This window comes from Durotheca rogersii, assembly GCF_024521655.1.
Source record: "Durotheca rogersii strain YMJ 92031201 chromosome Unknown GGS23scaffold_36, whole genome shotgun sequence".
Classification (NCBI taxonomy): Eukaryota; Fungi; Ascomycota; class Sordariomycetes; order Xylariales; family Xylariaceae; genus Durotheca; species Durotheca rogersii.
Genome location: NW_026251267.1, coordinates 262172 through 283669, shown reverse-complemented (window position 1 = coordinate 283669; position 21498 = coordinate 262172). Strand labels below are relative to the sequence as shown.

The following is a 21498-nucleotide window of genomic DNA, read 5'->3' as shown; positions in this document are numbered from 1 at the left end:
CGAAGTCTGCTAAATACTATTGGACCAGGTCGTGGGGTGAGATAGGTAGGAATACTCGTGTCGTAACTGCGTGCTACAGAGCATGATCGGTGGAATCAACGGATCTCGCCCCTGAAGGATAACAGTGTACGCAGCTCTTATTCCAAGCTGTTATGGCGCTGTCTTACGGGAGAGTCTAGACCACCCCAACCAGGGATCCACGGAGCGGCTGAGGGTTTCTAGTCTTCTCCCCAGGTTGTTCGCTGTTGGCGATGATCTGCGTCTGAGGTGGCGGCCGTGCGTGTGACACCATTGAACGCTGCCGCTGAGGATGCTGAGGTGGCTTGGGAACTAGTGCGCGCGTTTTGCTGATTATTACCGAGGGAGCGCCGTGGTGATCTGATCGACATTAGGTACGATGCCTCGGTGCTGTTGTAGGTCTGTATGGTGCAGGTAGGTATATACGGAGGCTGAAGCTCGATCGGGCAACGAGGTCGCGGTCCTACCGACGAATACACCTTGTTCCGTATTCCGCTCACCGGTTGTCCCGATCGGCCTCGAGCATGGTCCAAAAGCCTGAGGCGCGTGTTGAGGTTGACACGAATACCTGGGATAGAGATAGGGGGAGCTGGCCTCCCTCCGGCGACGAACGAGAAGAAATAGGTGGTTGTTCGCTGACCTGAAAAGTTACACGCCTCCATACTTGCATAGTAACACCTATGAGTACCAGCATTCAGCATGTCCTTAGCTTCAGATACCTGTAATAGGTTACCTAAAGGTACCTAACCCAAGGCCTAACCTACAGGTCGGTACTACCTACCTAAGGTAGTAACCAGAGCAGTCTGTCAATTATTATGCGTTATTCCCATATATTCCCATACGAGAGGATACGAGAGACGTCTACCTCTCATATACAAGACCCTATGTGTACAGTACGGAATGCGCCGTCTTGCGGACTTTCCGCACTGTACCACTGGCTGCACCCCAGATTCCTCCCAGGGCGACCCACCTCCGGCATCGCAGCGCCCGTCTGGCTGCGATGGCCAATCAGAACTGCCGAGTTCTTCATTTGTCATGTTAAATGTCGACATTTTTTTCTTCAGTCTTTTTTCTTCCTCTTCTCCGTGTCTTGGGGTATTCCTGTCGTGTGTTCTCTTGTATTCCTTCTTCCTGCTCCTGCGATGCCAATTGCAGAGGATGAGGGCAGTTCGTCTTCCGCGCCGCCGAGGCGCACATCTGCAAGTACGTGCGTGTATGTGTGAATGTGTGGTGCACAATCTGTGTACAGAAGCATTGCTGTTCTGGTTATACCTATGCGGCACCATAAAATCCTCCTTTTTGACCCCTCCACCCCTCACTTCTCCCACTTCCATCCCCCATTCCCGCTCCCACCCTTACTCTAACATTCTCGAGCCCCCTTCTCCTTCGCCAACTTACCCTGCTAACCAAATCTCGCCCCTGTATCTCGTAGGGACTCGTCGCTCGACAAATCCAGAGCCGTCTCCCTCGCACGCGGTCCTTTGCGACGCCCACGTTCGACGCCTCCAACTCCCGCATACCGCCCTACCTCAAATTGGTCCATAACTATGGCAAGGTTAAGGAGGTGCTCGGGAAGGGCACCGCCCTCACCCTGGCTGAGAAGATCCTCTATAGCCACCTCGACAACGCCGAGGAGTCCCTCCTGACCAACACCGACGGCGGACGCAACATCCGAGGCGTCGCCAACCTCAAGCTCAAACCCGACCGCGTCGCCATGCAGGACGCCTCGGCCCAGATGGCCCTTTTGCAGTTCATGACCTGCAACCTGCCCTCGACTGCCATCCCCGCGAGCATCCACTGCGACCACCTGATCGTCGGCGAGCGCGGCGCCAAGGCCGACCTCGAAGCCGGTATCAAGGCGAACCAGGAGGTCTTCGATTTCCTCGAGTCTGCTGCGAAAAAATACGGCATCGAGTTCTGGCCCCCCGGCGCCGGTATCATTCACCAGAGTGTCCTGGAAAACTACGCTGCCCCTGGCCTGATGATGTTGGGCACCGACAGTCACACGCCGAACGCCGGCGGCCTCTCGACGATAGCTATCGGCGTCGGCGGAGCGGACGCGGTGGAGGCCCTCGTCGGCGCGCCCTGGGAGCTGAAGGCCCCTCGCATTCTGGGTGTGGAGCTCAAAGGCAGGCTGGGCGGCTGGGCGTCGCCGAAAGACGTCATCCTCAACCTTGCCGGCCAGCTTACTGTCCGTGGCGGTACCGGCTTCATCATCGAGTACTTTGGACCCGGCGTCGAGACGCTGAGCTGTACCGGCATGGCGACCATCTGCAATATGGGCGCCGAAGTTGGGGCTACGACGTCCATCTTCCCCTTCAACCCAGCCCATGTACGATACCTGGAGGCGACCCATCGGCACGACGTCTCGGCGAATGCGAAGAAATTCTCCGACATCGTCCAGCTCAAGGCCGATGCGGGCGCTAAGTATGACGAGATCATCACCATCGACCTATCTCAATTGGAGCCGCATGTCAACGGACCCTTTACCCCCGACCTCTCTACCCCCCTTTCCCAGTTCAGGCAAACTGTCGAGGAGCAGAAGTGGCCTGAAAAGCTATCTGCCGGCCTGATCGGAAGCTGCACGAACAGCTCGTATGAGGACATGACTCGCGTCGAGGGTATGGTCCGTGAAGCGATGGAAGCCGGCCTTAAGCCCGCTTCAGACTTCTATATAACCCCCGGTAGCGACCAGATCAGGGAAACCCTGCGAAGAGATGGCCCTCTCGACACCTTCAAAGATGCCGGCGGCACCGTGCTCTCGAATGCCTGCGGCCCTTGCATCGGCCAGTGGAAGCGGCACGACGGCGTCGAGAAGGGTACGCCGAACGCCATCTTCACCTCGTATAATCGCAATTTCCGCGGGCGGAATGACGGCAACCCTGACACCATGAACTTCCTCGCGTCGCCTGAGATTGTCACCGCGCTGGCGTTCGCTGGCACGACCACCTTCAACCCGATGACCGACGCGCTCGTGACACCGTCCGGCAGCGAGTTCCGCTTCACGCCGCCCTTGGGCCGCGAGATCCCTACGCAGCCGTTCGAGGTAGCGCGGGAAGAGTTCCGCGCGCTGAGGCAGGCGCCCGACTCGTCTGTCAGCGTAGCCATCTCGCCGACGTCGGAGCGGCTCGCGCTTCTCGAGCCGTTCGAGCCGTTCCCGGCGTCGGAGCTGACGGGGCTGCGAGTGCTCGTCAAGGTGACGGGCAAGTGCACGACGGACACGATCTCGGCGGCAGGGCCGTGGCTCAAGTACAAGGGCCACCTACCGAACATCAGCGCCAACACGCTCAACACGGCGACGAATGCGGAGACGGGAGAGGTCAACGCGGCATACGACCTCGACGGGTCGCGGCACTCGATCCCGGAGCTAGGGCGGTTGTGGCGCGAGCGGGGACAACCGTGGATCGTAGTAGCGGAGCACAACTACGGCGAGGGGAGCGCGCGGGAGCACGCGGCGCTGCAACCGCGGTACCTAGGCGCGCGAGTAGTGCTCACGAAGAGCTTCGCGCGCATCCACGAGACGAATCTCAAAAAGCAGGGGGTCGTGCCGCTGACGTTCGCCGACGAGGCCGACTACGATCGCATCGGCGCCGGCGACGCCGTGGACACCGTCGGCCTGCTCGACATGCTGCGCGCGGGCGGGCGCGGCGACGTCGCGCTCAAGGTTACGAGGAAGGGGACCGGAGAGGTCGTCACGATACCCACGCGGCACGCGGTCAGCGCCGACCAGGCCGGGTTCATACTCGCGGGGAGCGCGCTGAATCTGCTGTCGAAGAAGAAGTAGGCAGTGTGGTGCCGATGGCGAGATGAGACGATCAGAAATGAGACGGGGGAATCCAGCTCAAATGAGATGGGGGATCTAGGAAGAAGATCATTAGTTCGACGCACGGCGCATGTCTAGGTTACATAGATATCTACGACATATGTATGTCCCCGGTACGCGTTACAACAGAAGAGACACACGTTATTAGCCCGGGCCGACGCAGCCCGGCCGCGGAGGCGGGAGGGGGAAAAAAGGGGGTAATAGTCCAGCTGCGGAACGGAGGGGAGGGGTGGAGAAGAGAAGAGAAGGAAAAAGGGTGGACGTAAAAGGCGACAGGGCCCGGGGTAGGCAAAAAGACACGCGGAGATCAAAAAGACAAGAAGAATTAAACAAGAGAGCGAAAAAAAAACAAAGAAACTGAAGTAGAGCAATGCCGTAATCAGTCGCTGTATCAACATCTGGCACTGCGAAGATAGCACAAAGTCCCCTCCGCCCCTCCGTGGACGAGTATACAGACACCAGACACCAGACACCGCAGACACTGATACGCGCGCGCGGACCCCCGCACACCTACCCGGCCGCGCTACCTCGACGGAAGAGCAGGCCCCTAGGCAGGCAGGCAAGCAGATATGCCGGGGGGGCGCCGGCCCCGCGATCTGCTCACCGGCCGGTCCTGGCTCGGCTCGGCGGCGCGCGGGGACGGCCGGCAGCAGGGGTGTGCGGGTGGCGGGCCGCCGGGGCAGGGGAGGGTTGGGCGTGGTGCTAACTGTCCGCACACACGCACACGCCCGCTGCTCTAGGACGAGGACGCGTAGTTGGCGGGGCGGGAGTTGGCGGGCACGGCGAGGACACGCACGGCACGTGGCCGAGGCAGTTGGGCAGGGAACCTGATAGCGCGAAGCACGCGCCTGAGATCAAATGTTGTGTACGCTGTTCATTCATTAGCTACGTATATCGAAGCGCTCGCTGCCCTGTTCCAAGCCCCTGCGTGTCTTTCCAGAGGCGGCGTTGAAGAGGGGGCGCAGGGGCCCGCAAGATCTTCATCTCGCGGCTTGCCGTTTAGCTAAGTGGTATATCCTCCTCCCTCCTTCAGAAGACCTACGTCTCGCACATACCACATGGCATGCGGCCGCGTCCTCTTCTATCTTCTCCCCCCCCCCCCCCCCCGATAAGCCTACTCCGTATTTCTGTTTCTAATTTCGTCCATAAGAGAGGTAGTTTGGAGTCTAAAGCTCAAGGTTACAAGGGGAGTTTGGGTCGTAAGTAGGCACTCGCCCGTCGTGCCAGCTCCCAAAGTCTACCTCTGCCTTTGAACCTGGCCGCAAGATTTTATATGCGGCTCTTCTGGCCCCGCACGCTCAAGAGGGATCTATTTCCATCTCGTCAATGCTGTTTGCTACCCCGTTCGATTCACCTTGCTTCTCCTTCTCCTGCCTTTTTTTGCGGCGTTCCATGCGCTTTTGGTGTTCCTTACGCTTCCGCAGGTGGTATTGTTCAGCAATTTCGTCGAGTTCGTCGATTGCGGCCAACCATGCGGGATTGTTCCGTACTCGTTCGGGAAGGTCCATTCTCGGGGGGTTGTCGGCCTCCTCTCGTCTTCTCTGTGCTGCCCGAGCCGCTGCTTTGCCGAAATTGGATTTTTTAGCTCCTCGCTCACGAATCTCTTCCTGCTTCTCGCGGTACCATTTCTGGGAACGAGGTTGCGCCCAGTGGATTCGTGGGTCGATGTGTGCGTATCGCGCTGCTGGGCGTGTTGGCCGTGACGGTTGCAGATAGTCGGGAACGCCATACAGGCTAGAGCCGGGTCGGTTAGGCTCGTTGGCCTTTCCGTATATGTACCCGTCGAATACGTCAGGATCGTGATTAGCGAGCCACACTTGACGTCTCTCCTCGGGGTTAAGGTGCCTCCAACTTCGACCCTGGACCAGAGACGCGAGACCCGAGGGGCCAGCGGGCCTTTTTCCCACACCACCAGCTTTAGCGCTCTGCGACGCGTCGATGATGGGTTCCGTCGAAGGGGCACGTAACCCAGTCGCTAGCGGCTTAGGCGCAGGTTGTACTTTGGGGGAGCCTGGACTTTTTGCGTCTTGCTGTTCATCTATACCGTTGGCCATCTCCTTGGTAGCCTCCTTGGTAGTCTCCTTGGTAATCCCCTTGTTAATCCCCTTTTTAATCTCCTTGATTGTCCCCCTGGTTGTCTCCTTGCTTGTCTCCTCGGCCGTATCCCGGGCGGCTTGCTGGAGTATGTCTGGTTTTGATGACGGAATATCTATATTGTCCTGGGACCCAGCAGTCGTACCGTTTCCTTGAGATATCACAATTGGACCGGAGGTTCCCACTGTCCCATTCACGGGCTCCTTTGCTTTTTGACTTGATACGGCTGACGGACTGATCTCCTTGGAGTGTCTTTCAACGTCTGTTTTCCCGGTAGGAATCCTTGTTACCGAAACATCCTTGATAGTCGCTTCTCGAGCCTCCTGCTTCTTAGGTATGTTAACGGGATGTGGCGTGGCATCTCGCGTCGCTGGCGTTTTTGCTGGAAATTCAGCTGGCCGATGCTTTTGCTCCTTCTGGGGGGTTGCTTCTGTAGAGGCTTCCGAAGGGACAGAGGTTTGAGGGCGCTGTGGGGGCTCCTGCTCGTCCTTGGTTGCTTTACGCTGCAGAGCTGGAAGGGGTGCTTGCGAACTCAAAGAGACAGACACGGCTTCGGGACGAGGGATCGTTTTCGTGTTATCCTTATTGGGGTGTGGGAGGGTTAACGAACTAGAGCCGACACTGCGGCAGCGGTTTGGCTCGCCTCTCGACGTAGCATTTAAATTCTCAATCGAAGCCTTGGCAGTCGAGATGCCTAAGTGTGCTGTAAGAGATTGGGCCCGATTTGAGCCAATTTGCACCTCAATCGGCCTACCATCATGTCGCAATTCCTGAGCATAGGTACGAGGATCTACCAAGGTCTTTCCATAGCTTTCTCGCTTATTTCCGTGCAAATCGTGCTGCCTGGCAGCGGAGGAAGGATGGAGTGCAGAATCGTCCGCGGTGAGGTCTACGAATGGATGTAACGAGATCCCCCGGCTCTTGACGTAGTTATAGGGCGAACTACGAAGAGGGTTTTCGTACTGAGGCTCTCTAGGAGGCACCATTCGCCGATCTTGGGAGCTGGGTCGGTACAGGTCCGGGTTTCCTTTCTTTGGCCGGAGCGCGAAATCCGAGGGTTCCGTGAATCTCGGGTCGCGCTCTTCAATACTGGCTGGTTTGAGGCTGGACGGCCCGCGGAAGTTGTTGTCCGCAAACGAGGAGTGCAAATGACGAGCATCTGGTCCTTTACCCACATCGATTGATAACCGCGGTCTCTTTGCAGGCCGGTGATCCGAGGAGGCGCCGTCGACGACGGACGATCTAGAGTCAGAAAGTGCCGCAGTCAGAATCGGCGTTGGCTTCGGAGCAGTAGTGCCGCTAGTGGTCTTCCTCGCGACGTGCTTGTCAGGGAGGTGCTTCTTGCTGCCGGCGCGGCCCGACGTCGTCGCCGTTAGAGGAGGTTTCACAGTGATAGCGTCGCCTAACTTGTCTGGGGAGCCCATCTTCGAAAACTCCCCGGCAGGCTGGGATGACCGCTGCATAACAGGATGTAGAGGTCTATGATCACTGCTTAGCTGCCGATGCTGGCCAGAGATATGAAGAACGGATGCGTCGGTCGCAAAGTTGGGAAAGAATTTGCCGTGGGTAGTACAGTAGGGGCCGCCTAGCAGGATAGTCGATTGGCATGCTTCGAATTGGCATTGCTGCAGGATGTAATGACTGCCGTCCATGGCGCAGATTCCTGGCGGCCGTGGTTCGCAAGTCCACTGCCACAGAAAGGCGGCTTGGCTAGGCCCCAATAGGCGGCCAACGGTGACGGCGGATGGAAGGCGGGCAGGAAGACTTTGATTATTCTTGGCTTGGAAAAATGTTGAAACCAGATCATCTTAGTCGTCATTGCTTCTCGCGACAGAGACGCCTCATCAATTAGACGGAACTGCAACTAGAAATTATGTAATAATAGATAGTAATAAACGTAGCGCCTAAACAGAAGAACAGGACAGTAAGTAGCGGCAACGGTGGCAGCGAGGATAACAGATGGCTCTTAGCGAAACAAAGTCGGACAGGATGTGTGGGGAGTAGAACGCGAGTATCGCCGCACGGGAAGCGGGAAAGGTCGACACGTCGACATGGGAAACCGGTGGACTGGGACGAAAAAGAGGCACTTACCGAAATGACAGACGAGAAGTTAGGAGCAGAGAAGAGAGGAAAGGATGATGGAGAAGAAGATGATGTTGGCGAGAGACGGAAGCGGGGGGGGGATGATCAAAAGGAGTTAAAAAAGACCGGTTCGGGGCAGAAAGCGTTACGGTAAGCAGACAGTATCGATTAAGATGGAGAGGATAGACAATGGCGGTCCTTCTCGCCGATACTATATAATAATGCCTGCGGACCGATGTATGGTTACTCAACAGGGATCTCCAGTTAATGAGTAGGGCGGGATCATCCTATAGACAGCGTCAGATTTGATAGGGACGACGGTACCGTGTCGGTGGATTCTATCCACGGCGGATGGGCAAGTGGATGGGCATAGCAGTATAGGCTGGTCTCAGATCTTTTCAGTTTTCATGAATTCAGTCATCAACCTGCGGGACGCGGCGGCTTTGAATCCGAAACCTCACCCCGTCCTTGTTTTGGTTGGGGACCCTCCGGTGGCAGAGGGCCGGCCTGTGCACCGCAGCCTTTGGTCCAGTCTCATGGCGGCGATGCGAGGCCGGATCCCAAAATAATAGCGGAACGCGCAGAGAGCGATAACAACCCGAAAAATAAATAACGAGAAGCGAAAGATCTGCAGCATTTAATTTATCCCGTCCCGACACGACGGACACAGACAATGTATGGGCAGACCATTGTGTTGCCGCGGCGAGGTCGGGGCCGAGGACGCGCATCCGAGTCGCGGAAAACTCGGTATGGCTTTAGGGTGGGTTTATAGGATTGAGAACCAGAAGGTCCGTAGATGCAGTCTGACCTTTTACCAAGTTGTCCATCATCGACCAGCCTACCGCTATGCACGTTTCCCATGGTAGGTAGATGGACGGATAGGCAGAGAGATAAAAGAGAAAGAGAGAGAGAGGCGGAGCGTGTCCCAGAGAGGGAAGAGACTCTCCGGGAAGAAAAGAATATATAAATATATGTATACGCATGTACACTGAAGAGAGGGAAAAAAAACTCGAAACAGGGGAGGATGACGAGAACGATAATCACGACAACAACATACCAGCGGTAATTAGCACCCTCGAGATTTCCGATCCGACACGACTGCAGGGCATTCCTCCTCGTCATGGTATTCCGGGCAGATCTTAGGTAGTTACGAGAAGAAAAGAAGCTGGCGGGAGGATGAGAGGAAGAGCTTCGCCAGGCAAGGCAGAGACGGGATCAGGTCGCGCGCCGATCGGGCTTACCGATTCTGGGATACTTTGTCGCGGCATGCACGAGCTTACCGGCGGTGCCAGATCGCGGTCGCACCCATTCCCGCGCGGCAGCAGTCTCAACGTCCGATGCGTCCAGGCCGGCTCGCTGGGCAACGGGGTGAGAGATGGCGCTGGGTCGCGGGCGTGGCAAGCGTGGCAGAAGGGCAGAGAGGAGCAGGATATAGGTTGGCGCGTGAAAGGTGAATGTGCTGGAATTCGGTACGGGGTTACGGTGAAATCGACGAGAATGCGCGGCAGCGGTAAACCGATAGTCCGTGCTCGCCTCAGCTCAGGTTTGCTGGAAGCGCCAGCAGCCGGAAGCGGATCATATATTCCGCCGTCACTCTCCCGAGGTACCTGCGTACCAACCGCCAACATCTGATTGGGTTGTGAGCGGTAACAACATCTGCTTCCTATACCGATCGCCAATCCCCGAGATACCTCCTCCTTTATGCCCTCCAACACACCGACATGAAAAAGCACACGAGAAGAGAAGAGAAGCAAAGCAACACCCAAGCAAAGCGAACTTGGGAAATCCCTGTTGAGACCGGCCACAGCTGGCCATTCGCTCCGAGGACGGGTCCCACGCAGCTGAGAAGCCGTTTGCTGTGTGGCTATGCCGTGCCGTTATGCGAACGCATCTTGGCGCTTCCGCGTCACCCAGCGTGCAACACATATCCATTTTAAAATATGACAGAGCAATCGACATGGGCGGGAACTCGTGGATATCAATCCTACCACCGTACATACATAAATTTGGAATACTCCCCTGTGCCGTGTCCTCGACCGAATGTGGAATGTGTCGCTCAAGGAAGCCAAAAAAAAAAAAAGAGAGGCCCCAGGTATAATATAAAGCCCATATAACCAAATGGGGAAGAGGAGGCGCCTAATACATTCTCACATGTTACGAGGTCGGAATTATACTCGTATTCTCGTCTTTCTTTTACCGAACATTGTCGCCCTTCAACTCACCTGCCAGAGTCAACAATTTCCCGCCGAACGTATTTACGCCAGTGTTCCTATCCCCAATGGTGGACTCATAAAAACATACCACACCACAAGGAATAGTAGGTAACCACTTAAATCGTTAGGTAGGTCGGATGCGAGAGATCGGCCCGCTCCTCGACGCCACCCGAGAGGGTTCACAACTCTCATCGTTGGCCGCTGCTATTAACGCCCACAGCGCACCCAACCAAAGGAGCCAAAGGATGAGAAACGATACGTCTCTTCCCCGCAACAGACGACGCTCGCTGCGAATCGTTGTAGAGATTCTTATTCTCGCTTATTGCCCACTCTCTTTAATTCCGAAGCCAGTGGTAATATAGGTAGCTCCGACATGCTTCAGAGGTTGGGCATAAATGGAGACTTAAGTAGACACGTAGGCCGTTGTCGTATCGATCCAAGTTATTATGCACCATTAGCCTACATCTCGATGCGGCACGAGAATATCAACGCAGCGTGGTATCCACCGTCTCCCGATGGCCCCCGGGGGTCGAGCGTATCGCGGAGATAGGAATCCGGAAAGGGAGAGAGTACGACGTACAGTTTGGCCAGGTTCATTCGACACCGGAGAAGTAATGTAAATTCCACCTGAAACACTATTCCATGTAATACAAATCACGTATCGCCATCCTTCTTCCTTACGGTGCCCATAACGGACCCCTCGACTATTCGCAGAGTGTAGGTATATCCTCTTCCGAGACGTATAGGCAACGGGTTACGCAGAATCACGAGCCCACGGACTGATATTCCCACACTCTATAGACACCTTAGAGTCTCTCCAGCATTAATACAATGTTATTTCCCCCAAGATGCTTCCCCATACGCATACACAAATGTGGGGTCCCCTCATCACCGTTCCGTAGACAGATTGGTTATACCCAAACCCGCTCCGCGTCCCTATGCCGCGAGGGGACATCTTGCTCTGTACCCACTGCGATGCTTCTTCAATCGGGCCAGAAGCCTTGCGCACCGAAAAGAATTGCAAGTTAATCTGCGTCGGTTTCCGCCAACCGGCCTCGGGAATCACTGTTTCTCCTCATGCTCGCCGTACCTACACATCTCAGCCCCCAGATCCCCCAGGAGTCTATCGTGCCACATGTACTCTCACACTGATCATCCAGCAAAAGGAACAGGCGCAGAACGAGCCGGCACCGGTGGGAAGCAAGGGAGGCGGTCGTGGATATAGCCAGCGTGAAGGAGGAGGGGTTGGAAGCCGACCTGGACGACCGCAGACGTATATAGGAGACCACCTCGCGCACATTACCTAATATCGTATCCCGGCCGGCCTTCCGCTGATCCCAACTGAGCAGCGCCGCGTATACTTTCTTCTCTCTACCCACATTGCTACTATCCCCCGAGGCACGCGCGCCTGTGGTTGTGCCCGAACAGCAGACGCAAGAAACCCGCGGGGATCCGCATCGATTCGACGTGACCCCCCCCCCTTTGAGCCAACCCGGCGCGTCCCTCTCGCCCCGACCCTCTCGGCCAGCAGCTGGTCGTACATCTGCTGCGGCCCCACGGACTCGCGCCCCCCGGGATAAGGTAGGGTTTGCGGAGTGTACCACCCCTGTCGAATCCTCGAATCTGGGTCAGCTGCCCGCGCCTTTCGCGCCGGGCTCGAGCGCCGTAGACTACGACAGTCAGTGCTTGAGACACAGGAGCCGCGAGGTATTATCCTATCCGAAGGATAATTATAAGACGTGATACTTTTATCTAAATATGGAGTTTCCCCGACTAGTACTAATATTAGTCCTAAATTAGGTGTCTTGCCGACGAAGATACGGTACCTCTGAAAAGAGTTGAATCTCCGTGATTCCCGGACGCATATCGCCCGTAACCCACAACTTACCTACGTCTCCATCCCGATTCATGGCCTACTGCCTAGATGAGAGCTACCCTGCATGAATCTAGATGACGCGTCGTGGCGGGCACATCCATGGTCAAAGGCTGGATGGGTCAGGTTCCCTAAATGGAATCCGGCGTCCATTTGCCGTGACATGGCCAATATTATACCTACATGGCTGGACTTCGTTGCCTCACTTCATCGTCACTGCTTCCCTCCTCCATTTCCACCCAGCTTCCCTTCTCACATCTTCCCTGCTCTCATTTTTCCTTCTCCTCCCCTCTTCCTTCCCCCATTCTCTCCGCTATGCGGCTTGCTCTCTCTCTTATTTAGGCACGTAGGTACCTAACCGACGAGATGGAGCTCAGCTAAACTTCCACGCATGCACTCCCTCGCTCAAGTTGAATCTCCATTGCTTTACGCTCGCTCCCGACGGCGATAGGCGAACTATCAACGTTGATTGGCGTGGCGGATTTGTGATTTTCCGTCGTTAGGTTGACCAATCCCACCGAATTCTGTGGTTTTGGTCGTTAGGTAGGTTGGCGGGGCGCAACCCGCATGGATCATTTGTCACGAAACACGATTGTCACAAAACGCGACTTTGCAATTCGTCCGCCATCGACGATCTACCGCAGTCAAAGATCATCAAAGACAATCCCATCGAGAACGGCCTTGATGCCTTCGGCGCTTCGTTCAGTTCGGTCTGCAAAGTGCGAGTGTCTCCCGCACCCTGGGCGCGCTAGAGCGGCTTGGCTAAGAAGGTAGGTAGGTACGAAAAGACAGCACTGTTTCGTTCCAGTCCCCAGAATGTCGCCCTCAATCTTCTTTTTTCTTTTTGTTCTGCGCAACCTGTTCCATGGTCTAATCGCGGTGCTAGGGACGCCATCGCCAACACTGTCACCTCCGTCGAGTGGCCTTGGGCTCAAGAAGGACGCCTGTGCTTGACTATCGCCCACTGCCATACATCAGTATGCGCGGGCCTATACACACGCTCTTCTTGATGGACATCGCCGAGGAGGTGATCACGGCGAGGAATGGGTGTAGCCCCCTAAGCACGGCGTTGATGCCAACTGCCTTCCGACAACTCTTGTGACACTGTGAGTGAGTGAATCCATGTGCTCGTGCACGAAGAGGATTAGGGAACGCATTCCAGGTGCGTCACTAGATGAGCTGGAGGATCGTCACGAATCACCACGGAGATGGGCTGCCCCAGGGTCGGATGCTGCAACGGCAAGCCGAGCACTGTGAGGATTTGCGTCAGGACTGTCCAAATCTGGATCGAGCACGTCGAGCTCTGGGAGTGGCATGGTCACTTGAAGAGAAGGTACGAACCGATCCCCAGAGTCTGGAGGATCATGTAAGGTATGCAGAGGGTTGATTTTATGAGCGCCTCGACCGTGACCCTGATATCCCGCGCGATCAAAACCGCGAGACGACCAGCGGACCGCACGGGTTAGATGACCCATGAGATCAATGACCGGTAGTATGACGTGAAACGCTAGGTCGTTGGATTGGTCATCGCGGAATCAACGTGTTTGGCGGCCCTGTCCCCAAGCTGTCTTTCTGCCTCTCTCCGGCCATAGAATATATTCCATCCTGAATGCCGGGGGAACACGATCTCCGAAAGATCTAGCAGCACTCTGTCCGCCCAATTCTTCTTTCTCGACGAAAGCGCGAACTTGAAACCAGCCCGCTATAAAAAGTCCAGCTGTGATTGTACAGGCACCATTGTCACCTTCAAGGATGGACCCGTAGACAATTGCGAAGTACTCTTGGTCTGGCTGTATCTCACGCCCGACCTCCTTGAAATCCAGACTCGGCGGAGCCATCCCTTTATACTCTAGATCTCGAAGAAATTGACCGCTGATCCTAGACCAACCAAAGCAGTCCCGCAAGCGCGGAATGGAAGCGACTGACAAGCTTCCAGAAACCGTTCTCAGTCGTTGTTCTCGGCGGCCATCTTCGGAGAAGGCTTAAATATTAGCGATGGCATCTTCACGTGTGGCCGGTTCCGCATGTACGTATGGGCTCGATTCGGTGGTTTGCTCGGCGGCAGCTGCGATAATCTAGGGGATGGCAGAATTCTAGCATCCCCGTTGAAGGGCCTAGTGCCGCGTACCAGGAGGGGGTTCGTTTTCCCAGAGCTCGAAGCAAAAAAGGTTAGGATATTTCCTGGATTTCAGTGATTCAGTAATCGAATTAATGCCTAGGACCTCTAATGCGAATGGGCCTTGGTTACTATACTTCACCTCCCAGACATAGCCATCGACTCCGCCGCCAAGGCGACATTGCCAGGAAATACCGGCTGGATCGCCAGGGAACTTCCTGAGGAGTGGATGTCTGAAGTTCTTTCAGGCAGAGGCAGGCGGACCGGTCATCGGCTGCTGATCAGAGCAAGGCACGTGTTTGAGTTTCATGGCCTGCTCTGAGTATTGTTGAAAGGCTGGATCGCCCTCTGGCTTGTGGTCGGATGAGTGAACTCCATTCTGCTTGAGACATTCCATATCGTCGGTGAAGGTGGTGGAGGCGTTTTCCACTCCGAAATTCGTGTGTAATTATGCAGCTCTGCATCTTGACCTCGCAGCCTTAGGCATCAACTTGTTCGGGCATCTAGTGGGACGGTGAAGCGGAACTGGAGAAAGAGCATTTGTTCTGGGCATTCACAAGCTATTCCCAAGGCGATGTCTTCAACATGGAAGTTGGATGGTAAAAAAATACTATGCCATGAGAGTCAGAGTAGGCAAAGAGGAGATAATGTACGTCCAGAGAGCCGAACTGTTGAGGAAAGATGGTCACCGGGGCAGGCAATATTCACGGACGACACAAGCTGAAGACGCAAATTTGCGAGGATGCGAAAGCAGCCATCAGGAGAAGATAAAGATAATATATGTCGGACACTTCCCATCAGGTAGCAACTCGACAGCCCAAAATTCAACGTTCGTAAAAAAGGAAGCATGCTAGTATTTGTACTCTTTTCAGGTTCCCCAAAACAACTCCACTTGATAATGACGACAATACTTGACGTAGGTACTGTCCACGCCAGCATTTGGATCGATTCCAGCTCCGTAACTTAGGGTGGGAACACAGCCATTGACACGAATATTATAAATCCAACAATACGGGTTCCGTGGCTCCAGTTCAACCACAAAAATCTGTTTGCAATCTACGAACATGTGCTCGAGACGCCATGGTATAATCCACCGGAGATACCCTAGAGACCTCATCATGACCGAAGAGTTGTAAACGGGAGGAGTCTCGAAAGTATCCTACGCCACTTTATAACTCCCACCTATGATCGAAGGCTCGGGTACGGATCGTCCTCGCCAGGCAGCATTTAATATCCAGAGGGTGGGCTCTGGCGGCACAGATATCTCCACAGATATCTCCATGGTGACAAGCTCCATCGGCGTACTTTCGTTTCAGGACGACAACGCATCGAACTGGGAGTTTCTCTCGCCAGAATATGCAGTTGTGCCATGGTCGAAGCACGGGCGTGGACAACTCACCATTGAGCTCGCGTTCTTCTGGACGACCTTGGGTCCACACACAGAAGTAGCTTCTCGCTACCAGCGCTTGGACAGCTGGGGCAAGGGTGGCCAAGGATATGTCCGCAATACATCTGATCTCAAAATGGAGATACTACCGAAGCGCGCGGTTATTTATGAGGGAGACGTAGAAAATGTAGAGTAGCTAGAAGCAGATGAATATAACGAGGAGCAGGGGGACCAGAGTGCCGGGGGGGGCCGAACGTGGAGGGGTCTGAAGCGGGGCAGTTGCACAAACCAGCTCGGAACGGGTCAATTTGGAGGGGGTCAGCTCTAGTGGGAGGACGAGGGATACGACACTCCGAAAGCAAGTTACAGTGCTGCCGAGTCTTCGAAGTGGAAAGAAAAGGGTTAGTATTGCTTCGCAAACCCAAGAGGCCGCGAAACTGAGACAAAGAAGTCCGGGTAGGAGCCATCGGAGGCATGTGGGTGGGAATTCCAGGAAAGATAGACGCTTCCATAGATCTTAAATCTCCAATATCACCATGTTTAGCACGGAGAGATTCAAAACGCTACCATACTCACAGACGCCGTCGCGTCATCGTCGACCTCATCCCGGCCCTTTGGCCCTTCCGATCACCTTAAAGCGCCGCGGGGCCGGTTGAATGACAGGAGGAAGTATGCGAGGACTGATTATCGTCGGGAACTATCCGGATTCGACAACTGGGAACTTCTCGGGAAGTTCGAGAGCTGGGTAGAATACCAGAGGAGAGTTCCTATTCCCTCCGGGGGGAACAGGGAAGCGTAATAATCTAGAGAGAAGGGTGTCCGCCGTATTTTTAAAAGAGCAGCCGATGTGTAGGTAGATTCGAGAAGGACCCTTTCGATGGCTCGGCCTTTTCCAGCTAGCACCATTTCCCCAGACGTGATGTAGCCACGCCAGAAGGCCGGCCGCGGTGCCGTCGGCGCCAACATGCACGTCTCGGGATACAATCTCCCTTGTGCATAGCCGAGGACGACGAACCGCGCGACGGGCCCAAGATTTGAGATTTCCCCCGCACTTCAGAACCCCTTGATTAAGCCTGTGCGTACATGGGTGGTATTGATAGGTATCTTTCGGGACCTTCCGCCGATGGAACATTCCCAGTAATTGGACACGACGAAGTATCGGCCACGCCGTGGTGATACGCTTCGGATAATCCTTCGCATATCGGGTTCAGCCTTACTATGGCCGGGGGAGGGCTGTGAGGTTGGTGGCATACCTACGATAGGACGGATCGGATTTTCGTGCCTGCTGGGGAGGCGAGCCAGGGACATTATAGGCACGCCGTTTATAGAGGGACAATCAGAGAGACATCACATAGGCATAAGCTGACTGATGGTCATTCAGGTGCTACGGCTCTCTCTGCACGATGGGTAATAACTGCGAAGCGTCGGGGTCTGCGGTCTGGGGCGGTATGAAGCGGTCTCGGTCTAGGCGCTGACTTCACACTGCAGGGTGGGGTAAGGGCTCTAGCAAACTAGATAGGGGACACGAAGAAAAGGGTAGTGATTGCGGACGAGGCGGGGACGAGACAATTGTGTACGGGATGTCGAATGTCAACTACGCGATAGAGCGGTGTCCTGCTCGTGGTTCTGAGTGGGCTTGCGCATGGACACAAGGAGTGAAGGCCTCGATCACGTGTTGAGGTCATTTCCGGCCTCACGTGTTGGTGTTGCCTACCGCATTTGCTGCGTCATGCTCTACGTGCGCTGCTTATCAAAAAGAAAGCTGCTATGGCGCATTATCGATGCCCCGTCCCTAGATTGAGGTCGCCTGTGGCTGTATGTACCTTACTGGCAGTGTTGTAGCGGTGCAGGTACATGCCCGTCTCGTCGAGCCCGGCTGCTCCTTTTTCCCGCGCCCCGACTCGACTCCCCATCGGGCCTAGCGTTGGCCTGCCATCCCACGACGTCGGGTCACTTGGCCCCAGGCTTCCTATTCCCCATCCCCGAACACCAAAGGGGAGAGAGGCTCTCCACCGGCGAGTTCCGATCGTACGACGAATCCATTCCCATCGTACCACGCAGCAGGCCAGCCTGCCGTAAGCAGTGGCCGACGACCTGATGTCTGAGCCTCTCATCTCCGATCCCTTTTCGCCTCATCGCGAGGCGCCCACCCGCTGACTGCCTGCTACGGGCCGACGGCTGGCGTTGGTGGTCGTCATGGCGTGACTGGCACCGCACCAGACGGCGAATACGTGCGCGAAGGCTATTTACGACTCCCCCGTTCGGGCATTGTCGCGTACCAGAGCGACGAGTCCCCGCGCACCCGCTCATTATCGCCATGGCAGCCGCCGCCCCCAAGCTGGCTAGCACCCAGCAGTCATGACCCGCGCCTCTGGGATTTTCCCACTAGGCTCAGAGCGGCCCTGTCGTCGTATGTTCGGCGTCGTCCAGAAACCTCTGGACTCTAGCTTCGGGGCCAACGAGGTGGGAATAGCAAGCGAGTCAGGAGCCTTCGGCCCAGGGCGTGACGTGATGTGGGTGAAAGGCTTTGCTGGCGGTGGCCCGCCGTAATCCGTAGAGCAGAATCGTAGTATAAGAGTGGCCACGAACGCCTCCCCGGGACTGTGGGTAGAAAAAGGAGGTCATCGCACATACACTTAGATCGATCACGGAAATCATCATAGACTCTCTTCACTCTTCGGGGCCTCGTTGTATTACCTACATCGGGTATAGCAACACCTCTCCTCTCCGGCCGGACTCTTGTATAGAAGTTTTGGGCATCGCAACTCTTTCACTATTGTCGAACGGTATCTTCACACACGAAACTCAGCTCGATTCGGAAAACGACCAAGTCTCTTTGGGAATCTTCTCTCATCTAGGATCTGGTACACTAGTTCTTATTGTGGTATAATCACACACGAGTCTCATCTCACCTTGTACACTTCTATAACGACCTCAACGAAACCACCAAAACCACCATAAAACACAATGTCGGCCGCCATCGCTTCCCGTGGTCAGGTTCCCCTCTCCGCCATCCTCCGGCAAGCCTTCAAGGGCCTGCGCCAGTCGGCCCGCATCGTTGAGGGCCCGACCGAGGCCTACCCCGTGAGTGTAGCCCCGCAGCGTGCGGACTGGGGCCGCATCGTCAAGTCTAGGGCCGGCGTCGCCTCTGTGTAAGTGCAACCAACCCTCCCACTCTCATCTACCCTGATCCCTTCGCGATAGATATACGGAAGAGGGGCGGACGGTAGCGATAGAGACTAACACAAAGACGCTGCAGATACTTCCCGCTCATGGGCACCTTCCTGACGTGGCCCTTCGTGGCCAAATATGCCCTCGACGGGCGCATGTAAACCAATATCGTCGCCATCATTCCCTTTGTCGGCACACGCACACAAAAACGACATCTAAAACAGATCTACACACGCCACTCGGCGGAACGAAGTGCTGCATATGAACATATATATATATATACCCTCTACTGTACATACACATCAACTACCCCCCCCTCCCCTTTCGGACTCTATCGCCAGCAGTGAGCAACAAATCGGCGGAGTGCTTTTTTCAGGAACATCGGTTATCTGGAGGCCCCATCGATGGCGTTCCGGTTTAGTATATTAATTATTATTGTGGAGACGAGGTGGAAACGCGCAAGGGAGGGCGAAAAGGGGGAAATCCAAGGACCGGGAGGGGGTCGAGTCAGGGGAGGAGAGCCTAGGAAAAGTAGGAGTTGGCTTGTCTACTAAACATAGGCGTTACTCATGCATGACGGAAGGTTTTAAATATATTTTCTTGTCACGGGAAAATCCTGTGTACCTTTGAGTCGCGAGTTGGTCATGTACCTGGGTAAGTTTTGTATAAACTTATGCGATGTCTCTATAAAACCAGTAACCCCCGCCCCACTGTCTAAAGTACACAGACCTATGCAGATGTGCCCGTTCTCATCCCCCCCTAATCCCTTACGCAGCCTTGACGGCGACGGCAGCAGGAGCGGCTGCTGCGGGTGATTCGGCCGCACCCTTGTTGTACTCGATGTAGCCGAACTTGGCCTCGGGCTCGTGGAGGCGGCGGGCCTCCGTCAGGTCCTGGAGGCCGGTGCGGCGGATGACGGCGACGGTGCGGGCGTAGTTGTCGGCGGCGTAGGCCTCGGCGTCGAAGGCGAGCAGCCAGGCCTCGCGGCGCAGGCGCAGGCTCTCGGGGTTGGCGCGGGCGGCGGCGAAGTCGGCCTTGTGCCAGATGTCGCGGGTCTGCTCGCCCGTCTTCTGGGCCGACAGTACGCGCGCGTAGCGCAGCGCCTCGAACGCGGCCACCGCCTCCGGCACGTTCCGCCGGCCGCCGCCGTTCGCGTCCCGCGCCGCCTCCCGCAGGCACACCGCGATCGTCGCCCCGTCCTCCATCGCCTGCGACGCCCCCTGGATCGACGTCGGCAGGAACGGGTGCGCCGAGTCCCCGATCAGCGCGATCCGCCGCCCCGCCGAGATCCACGTCGGCAGCGGGTCCCGGTACACCAGCTTCCAGTCGATCAGCGGCGACGGCGTCTTGTCCAGGATCTTCTGCACGATCGGGTCCCACCCCTCGAGCACCTTGCGCGCGTCTTCCAGAGGCGCCTCGAGCTGCCAGCTCTCCTCGATATCTTGGTCATCCTGTGACATTTAGGTCAGCGTCCTCCTAAAAATATTCATTCCCTTGTACTTGTTTTCTTTTTTTGGCGGGGGGGGTTGCTCTGTGCGTATTTTTTGTTGTATTTCATCGGTATAGGGATAACAGGGGCAAGGGCAGGGGATATAAACGAAAAACAGGGGAGGAGAGGGGCGTGGAGACGCGGACTCGTCATCACTTACCTTGTGCGTGCACACCCACGAGAAATCCTTTCCTCCCTTCATGCAAGCGGCGATGAAGTGCACGTCAGGGCCGAGCCAGGCGATGTGCTTGTCACCGCCCTCGGTGAGGAACTTGGTGTCAGGGTCCTTGGCGATCTCCTCGGCGCTGAACCAGCTGCGGTAGACGGCGTAGCCAGAGGCCTTGGGCTTGTCCTCGAACCCGAGCACGATCTTGCGGCCCGTGCTGCGCACACCCTCGGCCGCGATCACCACGTCGGCCGTGAGGCGCTCGCCGCCCTCGAGGATCACGCCGGCGTGGTCTGCCTCCTCAAAGTAGTCGTCGACACGCGCGCCCAGGCGGATGTCGACGCCGATCTCGCGCGCGTGGTTGTAGACGACCTCGTGGAACTCGCCGCGGTGCCCGTCGTAGCGGATGCCGAAATCCTTGGTCTCCTGCTCCCAGAACTGCTCGTAGACGGTCTCCCCCTGCCACGACTTGAGCACGATCGAGTCGGCTCGCATGCTGAGAGGCTCCAGCTTCTCGGCCACGCCGGGCCATCTCCGGAACAGCCGGGAGGAGTTGGGTCCGAAGGAGATAATGTCGCCCAGCAGCTTCAGCTCGGGGAACTTCTCCAGCAGCACGACGCTGTGCCCTTTCCTGTGGCACTCGATGGCTGCCGTCAGGCCTGCGAAGCCAGCGCCAACGATGATGACGCTGATGCCGGTCTGCGCGGGTTTTTGCTGTGATTCGGCCATGTCTGCTGAGGATTCTCTGGTGCTTGGTTTCCGGCTCTCGTTCTCATCTCCCTCATCATTTCGTTTGGACGTCCCCCCCGTTTTAGATCCCTCTCGTCTGCTGAGTAAGGGCTTATCACGCGTGCTGTGCCAAGTAGCCACCGAGGATGGTGAAGCTAGTGGCAGGCTACCCCAATGTTAGATGCTTACGGCCTCCACATGGCTGGCGTGGTTCAGACGGCAGATATATGCGTTTTTTCCCCTTCCCCTTACGCGTTCCCCGGTTCCCCAGTGTGGAGGCGTGAAGCCATCCCCAATTTCCCCATCAATCTAGCCGGGGTCGGATCGGATTCCCCGC

At 56.1% G+C, this 21498-nt stretch overlaps 7 protein-coding genes across 7 annotated transcripts; 3 read left to right on the top strand and 4 right to left on the bottom strand.

Annotated features, from left to right (window-relative positions):
* Positions 1-952: 952 nt before the first annotated feature.
* Positions 953-4028, top strand: GGS23DRAFT_587251 (aconitate hydratase). Its single transcript, XM_051517475.1, has 2 exons — positions 953-1221; positions 1451-4028. Exons 1-2 carry the CDS (start codon positions 1054-1056, stop codon positions 3800-3802), a joined length of 2520 nt encoding a protein of 839 aa, XP_051367881.1. The 5' UTR covers positions 953-1053; the 3' UTR covers positions 3803-4028.
* Positions 4029-4855: 827 nt separating this feature from the next.
* GGS23DRAFT_587249 (uncharacterized protein) lies at positions 4856-8157 on the bottom strand. Its single transcript, XM_051517474.1, has one exon. It carries the CDS (start codon positions 7585-7587, stop codon positions 5140-5142), a length of 2448 nt encoding a protein of 815 aa, XP_051367880.1. The 5' UTR covers positions 7588-8157; the 3' UTR covers positions 4856-5139.
* Positions 8158-8622: 465 nt separating this feature from the next.
* GGS23DRAFT_340663 (uncharacterized protein) lies at positions 8623-9411 on the bottom strand. The gene is made up of 2 exons (XM_051513035.1): positions 9259-9411; positions 8623-9182 (listed from the first exon to the last, which is right to left on the bottom strand). Exon 2 carries the CDS (start codon positions 9137-9139, stop codon positions 8660-8662), a length of 480 nt encoding a protein of 159 aa, XP_051367879.1. The 5' UTR covers positions 9140-9182; positions 9259-9411; the 3' UTR covers positions 8623-8659.
* Positions 9412-13610: 4199 nt separating this feature from the next.
* On the bottom strand, positions 13611-14616 carry GGS23DRAFT_607749 (uncharacterized protein; the record flags this gene model as incomplete). The annotated part of the gene is made up of 6 exons (XM_051520101.1): positions 13611-13741; positions 13839-14072; positions 14112-14168; positions 14232-14256; positions 14326-14460; positions 14515-14616. The coding sequence occupies 6 exons, from the start codon at positions 14614-14616 to the stop codon at positions 13611-13613; spliced, it is 684 nt and encodes a 227-aa protein (XP_051367878.1).
* Positions 14617-15280: 664 nt separating this feature from the next.
* Positions 15281-15941, top strand: GGS23DRAFT_340457 (uncharacterized protein). Its single transcript, XM_051513034.1, has one exon. The coding sequence runs from the start codon at positions 15404-15406 to the stop codon at positions 15800-15802; it is 399 nt and encodes a 132-aa protein (XP_051367877.1). The 5' UTR covers positions 15281-15403; the 3' UTR covers positions 15803-15941.
* Positions 15942-18404: 2463 nt separating this feature from the next.
* GGS23DRAFT_340366 (uncharacterized protein) lies at positions 18405-19274 on the top strand. The gene is made up of 2 exons (XM_051513032.1): positions 18405-18758; positions 18866-19274. Exons 1-2 carry the CDS (start codon positions 18574-18576, stop codon positions 18936-18938), a joined length of 258 nt encoding a protein of 85 aa, XP_051367876.1. The 5' UTR covers positions 18405-18573; the 3' UTR covers positions 18939-19274.
* A 1-nt stretch (position 19275) lies between these two features.
* On the bottom strand, positions 19276-21407 carry GGS23DRAFT_340388 (putative monooxygenase). Its single transcript, XM_051513033.1, has 2 exons — positions 20427-21407; positions 19276-20228 (listed from the first exon to the last, which is right to left on the bottom strand). Exons 1-2 carry the CDS (start codon positions 21159-21161, stop codon positions 19545-19547), a joined length of 1419 nt encoding a protein of 472 aa, XP_051367875.1. The 5' UTR covers positions 21162-21407; the 3' UTR covers positions 19276-19544.
* Positions 21408-21498: the final 91 nt, after the last annotated feature.